A 9,085-nucleotide genomic window follows, 5' to 3' on the forward strand; every position below is an offset into this window, starting at 1 on the left:
CCCCCCTGACCCTCCTCATTAATAGACCTTACACCATGTAAACTGGTGGCACAAATAGCAAACCAATGGATTCATTGAAGTGAAGAAATCAAGAAAACGGAGAAGAAGCAGTAGAATCAGTATTGCTTGGGCGACTAGGAATTGAAGAAGTGTTACAAGGGTAAAATGAAATTCTGGGATTGGTATCTGAAAATTGCAGTTGTTTCGGCCATGATTGGAGGTTCCATGGAGGTTTTCATGATTAAGACTGGATTTTATGATAAAGTCACTGTTCTAGAAGCGGAAAAGAGAGCCTGGGAGAATTCTCCTGAAGCCAAGGCTGTTAGAGACGCTCTTATTCCATGGAGATATCAGGATGCTGACGCAAGAAAGGATTCTTAGCTCTGTCACTTCGGTTAGAGAATTATAAGGCAACTCAGGGATTGGCTTTGAAGAAAAATTGACCTGACGTAGTGCTTTTTTGGGCTTGCTCCTATTGATATTTCTCATCAAATGTTTATTGAAGAGAGTGTTGCAACTTACAATTGATTGTTTCATCAACTTGGTGGTCACTTCCTTGCTCTATCAAGACTAGTACTTTGCTTTCCTGGATCTGCATGGTTAAGAGAAGCAATCAGTTGCACCTCTGAGAAAAATAGAGAAAAATAGTGGACTAGATAGCCATTTTGAGAAGAAAAAAAACTACTATCACAGATAGAGGAAATGTTGGCATCATAGCCTCTTTAGTTATTACAAGAATACATGCCCAGATAGGAATCAATTACCAACAGAGAGCTTTTGTTTGAAATCTCTACTATGCACTCAACATTAATCTATACTAACACTAAATCTTAAAGAAATGGCAGCAAAGGAGCAATATGTTTGAAGCAAGAATCCTAGTAGCAAAAACATACTTCTAGCTGTAAATGATTCTCAAGCCAAAGATTTCATTGATAAACAAAAGACTCAATCCATTATATGCTTAAACGAGGGACTCAAAGAGTGATTAAAACACTCAATCGAAGTAAGACAGATCAGCCTATGTGATGAAGATCCACAAACGAGTAAACCAAAATACATAGCAGATTCATGAGATACTTAGACAAACAGTGAACTAAGACTGGAAATCAAAGCAAAGAAACAACTAGACATTGATCATCTGGAAAGAAAATTCAAAAGATGATCCTAATTCATACTGCATTAAGCAACATATAGAGATAGTAATATTTCTCAAATTGCTATTAAAAAAAAATAACAGCTATTTGCCAAACTTAAACCAGAAACAGATCTACCACTATTTAACTAAACAGAGAATTAACTGGAAAAAAATGAAGCATAAAAGGAGAAAATGGTTACCTTTTTCGGGACAGCAATTGGGATGAGACGAAGTTTCCACCGCTGAAATGGTGGCTGGACTCCCACGAACAAAGAAGCTTGATACAGCCGAATAAGAAAATGCTTTCATTAGCTATATGAAAACCCCCCTCTGTTTTAGATGATTAAGATTTTTTGTGTTTTTCGATGGTCAAATCCGTGAAGGAAGGAGGGTTAAGAGGGAGAAAATGGGTGGATTTTGTGGGGGAAAAGGGAGGTGTTCAAATGTCTGTCTATCTAAATAAACACATAGCAATCATATGCACTTAAAATTAATCTATACAAACACTAAAACTTAAAGAAATGGAAGCAAAGGAGCAACATGTTTGTAGCAAAAATCATAGTAGCAAGAACATACGTTTATCTGTTAAGGATTCTGAAGCCAAAGATTCCATCGATAAACAAAAGATTCAATCCATTATTTGCTTAAACGACTCAAAGAAAGACAGATCAGCCTATGCAATGAAGATCGACAAACGAGTAAACCAAAATACACAGCAGATTCATGATATACTTAGACAAACAGTGAACTAAGACTGCAAATCAAAACACTGATTATAATAATGGGAAAATAAACAACAAAGACATTAAGCATCTGGAAAGAAAATTCAAAAGATGATCCTAATTCATACCACATTAAACAGTAGAGACAGTAATATTTCTTAAACTCACTACTAAAAATAAACAACAACTATTTGCCAAACTTAAACCAGAAACAGAGAATTAATTGGAAAAAAAAAATGAAGCAAGAAAGGAGAAAAGGGTTACCTTTTTCAGGACAGCAACGAAGATCCCACCACTAAAACGGTCGCTGGACTCCGACGAACAAAGAAGCTTGATGCAGCCAAAGAAGAAAACGTTTTTCCTATAAAAAAATCCTTAAATCTCAGATGCTCTATTAGCTATCTGAAAACCCTCGCTCTGTTTTAGATGATGAAGAATTTATGTGTTCAAAAAAGGGGTTTTGTAGGAAGAAAATGGGTGGATTTTGGGGGTTAAAAAAACAACGGTCGGAAATTATTGTAAGAGACGAGTTCAAATTTTGGAAATTCCTTGGAGGATAGGATTCCTAACAAATTTGAGTCGAAAACTGAAGAAGGACATTGGGATTCCTTCTTAAAGTGTGATTCTTTAGGCTTGTTACTCCATTTATTACTATGAATGAAATAAACAATGATATATAGGAATAATGGTCTGAAAAATATTTAATTTTGGTCAGATTTGTTGTTGCGATACTAAACTTTCATAAGGACCTATTACTTCCCTAGACTATTTAATACCTTATTTTTTACCCGAACTATTTAATAATGTATTTTAAAGGTATATATGTGCTCATGTGGACACATTACTATTTATAATTTTGCATTATTTTTTATGTCCACGTGGGAAAATATATATGTTTAAAATACGATATTAAATAGTCTAGGGAGGTAATAGGTCCTCATGAAAGTTTAGTATCGCAACAGCAAATCCGATCAAAGTTGAGGTATTTTTCATACCCTTATCCCCTACATTTAAAAAAAATATAGAAGGTAAAAAAAAAAAGGAAAAATTACCTAAATACACCATTTATTTTACTATATTCTCTAAAATTCTTTACTATTTGGGAAAATTACAAAAATCCCTACTCTCTCATATTCTTGGATACATCACTCTTATGGGATATATTGGGATAGGTGTGTTTTGTATCAACAAAGGTAATGTATCGGGACCGTTGAGTGAAATATCGGGACAGGTGTGTCTTGTATTAACAAAGATAATGTATCGGGACGCGATGTATTGGACGTTGAGTGATGTATCTGAAATCGAGACGTATGTATCGGGACATTGAGTGATGTATCCGAAACCAGAACGCGATGTATATAGTGAAGTATTCGAAATCCTTAAATTTTAAGGAATTTTTTGTAATTTGAAAAAGAGTAGGGATATTCGCGCGATGTATTCGACAGTGAGTGATTTATTCGAGCAGCAAGGTCAGTGTTACTATTAAGGTTGCGCGAAGTGCCGCGTGAATTAAGGTTCAGCTGCGCGACTGCGCACGTTACTTCAGAATTCTTTAAGTTTTCTCTTCTTTTCGCGTTTAAGGAGGCGTGTTTATGCCTTTTCCTCGTCCCAAAACCACAACCCACGACTATTAATTTCTCCACAAAAGTCAAAGTCAATTAGTTTTCATTATTTCAACCCTCTCATTCTCAAAAATATATATGCTCAAGAACTTTAAGAAATAGAAAAGCTAGGGTTTCAAGGTTTCCAAGCAAGTTCTTCTTCAAGCTTCTTTAAGAATCTTGCTCGTCCAGATATGTAAGGCGACTCATAGTGTTGGACTAAGTTTGTCCTCAAGCCCTACATCTACCTTCAATCATAAAAAGTAATGTTTAGGGTTCTACGCAAAGTTCCTTGAATTCTGAATTCGGTCTGATTCCTTAATCATTGAAATTACAAGTTTTTTGTATTTTAGAGGGAAAAAAAAGAGTAGTCCTTTTGACTTCGGATTCAAAGCAAATGCCTTCCATCTATAAAAGTATTAACCCGTTTAAAATGTTCCTTTCCTTGTAGAATTGATATGGCTGCTTTAAAACCTCACCATTGAAAGGACATTGATTCTAAAATAGTTAGCGGTCATTTGGATCAACTTATTTTTAGATGTTTTTGACTTTTAAGTACTTCATTAGTTTTGAAGGTGTTTGGAAAGGTTATATTTAAAAGTCAAACACTTCCGTAACTAGAAAAATGCTTAAAAGCCAAAAGTACCTAAAAATAAATTAATCCAAACAGCGATATAAATAGATATGATGATATGATCGGTATCAAAAGGCTTGTTTTCGACCTTCTACCCCCCTAGAATTTACGACATCTTTTTCTTGAGGTCCTCAACCTACAGTATCCACCATATACAAACATTCAGGCTCTTCTGATTTATTGGCTTTAGGAAAACATGCTTGGTAGGCTCTGGACTCCTTTGGTGCGACTAAAGGGAAAAGATGGCCTGGCCAGACTGCTCAGATTTGACGTTTGGTGTGTGTATTGCAGTATTTCCACCAAATTGGTTGCATTACTTGTAAAGATCATGCCAGCCATGGAAATTTTCTAGAAACTTCAAATAGAGGCGTAAAAATTAGACGTTATATGGAGACTGCAACTACAACATGAGATACACTGATTTAGACAAGAAAAAGGAGGATCTTTCCAGCTAAATCAATCATTACCTCAGTAATGACACCTCTATAAGACAAAGGAAGTGAAATGTGCTTAGTTCATTATTTCATACAACAGTTTAGAAATTTACTATATCTGACACAAGATAATCAACAAATGCACCAGATGATATGTATTTCACATATCCACAAAGCACTTCCCTTTGGTTCTCACTTCTCAACTTGTCACTTGAACTAAAACTGTCCCAATTAGTCTTTCTTGTCGACGTCAGCCTCAGATTTGACCACAGATTCAGCAGCAACCGTCTCTGAAGGACCATCAGCACCAGCCTCGGAACCTTTTGATGGACCATCATCTTCCAATGGCTTGGCATTCCCTGAAGCATCACCCTCGGCTGGCTTAGCTTCACCATCAGTTCCTTCAACAGATCCGTCATTAGCTTCCCCATCATTTACTGGCACTGCCTGCTTCACAGTCCCAACTTTGACGTATTTGCTCATGAATTTGTACTCCCAATCTTGCAAGGCATCAAGCTCAAATGCACCAAGGCCAGAAATATCCCCTGTGAGATCTTTTTCCTCAAAGGACAGCTTGGCAAGAGCTCTACTAGCATCCTTTCCAGCAAACAATGCATAAGGTCCCCCAGGTCCATAGAACATTCTGCAGGAACACACACATTAAACACCAAGATGACAAGTCCTCAGCATTTCATAAAGCTTAATGGTTGATTATGATATGTTAGGTTTACATTTGAGTAAGGAACTTATTCAGACTCGTATCAAGATATTTGATCCATCAGGTGATAAAGTTGTGGATGAATTTAATGTTACATGACTTTACTGGATGTAAATAAAATTAGATAAACAACAAACTGAATATGTTTTCTGTCTCCTCAAAACCACAACAAAATAAGAATGAATACATTAGTTAAGAAGACTAGTTGATTACTATCCAAACGGTGATGAACTGATGATAGCGAAGCTGTTTGAATTAAACATGGAGAACTCGAGCCACTTGTCTAAGAATTACACACAGGTCACCTTTGCTATCTTGAGGAATTGAACCTAAGACATTATAAGCCCTTACGACCACTCTCGTCCTTCAACTAGAATCGCCACCTAACCAACAGAGTTGCACACTTAATGGACATTCGAGAACATCGGGGAAAAGAATGTTAATACTAGTGATATTACAAGTATTAGCATTAAGAGTAGTTAGTTACAATTAGTTAGTTATGAGAAATTCCAGAAGTTATTTATACTACTAAGTTAGTTAGCTGTTCAGTTGGATTAGTTGTATATATATATCAGTGTACAACACAATAGAAAGATAATACAATCATTCAATAATGAAAGCTTCCTCTCTTCACTTCTAAACATCTCTGTATTTCTGCTCTCTATCTTCTCTTCTTTTGTAAAGAGTTCATCAAGAGCTCATTGCTTAGTTTCTATTTTCGCTCATTCTTCCAAAGAGAACTACATGGTATCAGAGCTTTCAAGCTGGACATTATTTGCTTGATAGTGAATATTCCGCAAGATCAGTATTGAAGTGTATCAGATCTTTGAAACAATTCAAGAAATGGGGTCAAATTCTGCAGATTCTCAGCCTTCAAACCTTGGTAGAAATGGTGTATCCATAGCTGGAATTGATCATAATCACCCTTTGTTCCTTCATGCCTCTGATGTAAGTGGAATCCAAATTATCTCCTTCCAATTAACTGGAGTAGAGAACTAGAAGTTTGGTATAGATCAATGAAAATTGCATTATTGGGGAGGAACAAGTTGGGGATGGCTGATGAGTCATGTAAGAAAGAAAATTTTCCAGGGTTAGAGGGTAATTGGGAAAGGGTTAATGCCATTGTCTTGTCGTGGATCATGAACTCTATATCTAAGAATCTTTTAGGAGGCATCATGTATGCATCTAATGCTAAAGTGGTGTGGGATGATTTGTATGAAAAATTTAATAGGATGGATGGATCAAGAACCTTTAATCTTCACGAAGAAATTGCAACTCTCAGTCAGGGTACCAGTTATGTGTCTATGTTTTACTCTAGGCTCAAGGGGTTATGGGAAGAGTTTGAAGCTCTAGTTCCTGCACCAGGGTGTGCGTATGAAGGATCTAATGAGTATGTCCTACATCTTCAAAAGCTAAAGTTGTTTCAGTTCCTCATGGGTTTAAATGACTCATACTTGCAAGCAAGAAGTCAGATCCTTATGATGGATCCAGTGCCAGCGTCAATCAGGCGTATTCTATGATTCTTAGTGATGAAAACCAGAAGTCAGTTGTGTCAAATGCAGGTGTGTTGGGTACTACTCCTGCAAATTTACAAGGTGTGCAGGGGTCATTTGATACTGTAATGTACTCAAGAATGAATGGGAATCAACAAAGATTCAAGAGAAAATATAATCTATTTTGTGACCTTTGTAAACTAAAAGGCCACACAAGAGAAAACTGTTTCAAGATTATTGGCTACCAGCAGGATTCTAAGTTTAAAAAGAAAGGAGGGAACAACTCAGCCTATAATGTGGTTACTGAAGTTGGGGATGATGTGAGATCAGGTGGGCAGTTTCAGGTGAATCAGAACACTAATTACACTGGAATTGCAGGAACTGAGTCATTGGTATATGATAAAGGACAATATTCAGGAACTAAGCCTTCTCAACAAAGTGAACTGGAGTCATGTACCTTAATGAAAGAGCAATATAGTCAAATCTTGCAGTTTCTCAAAAAGAAGTCAGAAGCTTCACATTGTGCAAATGTGGCAGGTATGAACATTGCACTTGTAGCTCATACAGGAAATCTAGAGTGGATAGTAGATACAGGTGCTACCAACCATATGGTAGTTGATCTAAGTTTACTGGATAGTCGGTCCATATTCAAAGTTGAAAATCCAAAGAAAGTACACCTTCCTAATGGTAATGTAGCCTTGATTACACATTTAGGTTCAAGCCAAATAAGTGAAAGAGACACAGTGTCTGGAGTTTTTTACATCCCTCAGTTTATAAGAGGTTGATAGGAAAGCTACTCTATCTTACCATGACCAGACCAGACATATCATTTCGGGTACAAAACTTAAGTCAATTTCTCCAACATCCAAAAAAGACACATATAGAAGCAGCTCTGAGAATTTTTAGATACATAAAAGGTTAGCCTGGTCAATGAGTCTTATTATCAAGCACACAAGATAACAACATTTCAGCCTACTGTGATGCAGATTGGGCATCATGCCCTCTCACAAGGAAATCTGTAACTGGATACTTTATTAAATTGGGTGATTCTAAAGTCTCTTGGAAATTAAAGAAACAGTCGACTATTTCCAGAAGTTCAGCAGAAGCTGAATACATGAGCATAGCCACTATTGTGACTGAGGTTATCTGGATAATAGGCCTCATGAAGGACCTAGGAATTGAAGTACAGAAGCCAGTGAATGTCTTCACAGATAGCAAAACAGAAATCCTACTTGCAGCTAATCCAATTTATCATGAAAGGCCTAAGCACATTGAGATCGATTGCCATTTTATAAAGGAGAAGATTGTACAAGGACTAATATCATATATTATTATAAGTGGGAAGAATCTAAGTAAAAAGTTGAATTACAATTTTATCCCTACATTAAATTAAAATTTTAAAAAATATTTAATAAATTAAATAAATTTGACATGATAGTTAATGCATACAATATTTTTTTCATCTTCCTCTCTAATGAATGTTTGACAATTTATTCTTTTAAGAAAACTTCTATTAAATGATAATTTAGCTGCAATAACTTATCCAACTCCCATTTAATTTTAATTTAAGCAGAGCATAATACAGGGTAAGTGTGGGGGATTATTCATCTTCTAATAGTCAGTTTACTTTTCAGTTTAAATGGTTTTTGGCTTTTGATCTTCCTCTGGTAATACTAATAATTATGTATAATTTCTTATATCTTTTATTGCGGTACATAAATGAATAATTTATACTTTACCTCTTCTTTATGTTAGAGTTTTTCCTCTATAAAAACTATTGACCCTTCTCATTTGAACTTGCTATAATCCATACCTAAATTTGCATTGCATAGCACCATTTGGACGGGTACGTAATCTATTTTTTTTTTCATGTTAAATCAGTTTTGCGTTCAATTTATGTTTAACATTTACTATTTAGGTTGTGTATTTATGTGTATATTATTTCTATGAAAAAAATATATTGTACTTAATTAGTTTCTTATGAAGTCTTTACCAACAGGAAATGTTATTGTTTTTCAATTGTTTCTTGGCATCCATATATGATAAGATGATGTAGAGATATAACCCATGTTAAATAGGTGTAGTAAGATTTATTTATTTTCCCCCTTCTTCACTTTTGATGACCAATCTCTCAAAATTTTATGATTTTGGTTGGTTAACGATCATACTATTTTTTTCTCGGTTGGAAAAAAATATGTGCTCTAGACAATTATCAAGACATGTGAGTGTGACTATAAACTAAGAAATCTATTTGACAGGTACGAAAGCATGATAGCCTTGTGCTTAGCACCAAACTTTTGTTTGATATATCCCCTGTATTCTCCAATTTAAACTTTCAATTTGATCTC

General features: G+C 35.5%; 1 protein-coding gene and 1 long non-coding RNA gene across 3 annotated transcripts in view; both read right to left on the reverse strand.

Annotated features, from left to right (window-relative positions):
* Positions 1 to 1,558, reverse strand: part of LOC102595506 (uncharacterized) — a 4,236-nt gene extending 2,678 nt beyond the window's left edge. For both annotated transcript variants that reach the window (XR_001471763.1, XR_001471762.1), the window contains exons 1-2: positions 1,336 to 1,558; positions 523 to 592 (exon numbers count right to left, since the gene is read on the reverse strand). This is a non-coding gene — a long non-coding RNA (uncharacterized lncRNA). The remainder of the gene's footprint in view (positions 1 to 522; positions 593 to 1,335) is intronic.
* Positions 1,559 to 4,757: 3,199 nt separating this feature from the next.
* LOC107058073 (membrane steroid-binding protein 2-like) lies at positions 4,758 to 6,146 on the reverse strand. Its single transcript, XM_015303382.1, has 2 exons — positions 6,124 to 6,146; positions 4,758 to 5,169 (listed from the first exon to the last, which is right to left on the reverse strand). The coding sequence occupies exons 1-2, from the start codon at positions 6,144 to 6,146 to the stop codon at positions 4,758 to 4,760; spliced, it is 435 nt and encodes a 144-aa protein (XP_015158868.1).
* Positions 6,147 to 9,085: the final 2,939 nt, after the last annotated feature.

Source organism: Solanum tuberosum, unplaced genomic scaffold (genome assembly GCF_000226075.1).
Source record: "Solanum tuberosum cultivar DM 1-3 516 R44 unplaced genomic scaffold, SolTub_3.0 scf00432, whole genome shotgun sequence".
Lineage (NCBI taxonomy): Eukaryota > Viridiplantae > Streptophyta > Magnoliopsida > Solanales > Solanaceae > Solanum > Solanum tuberosum.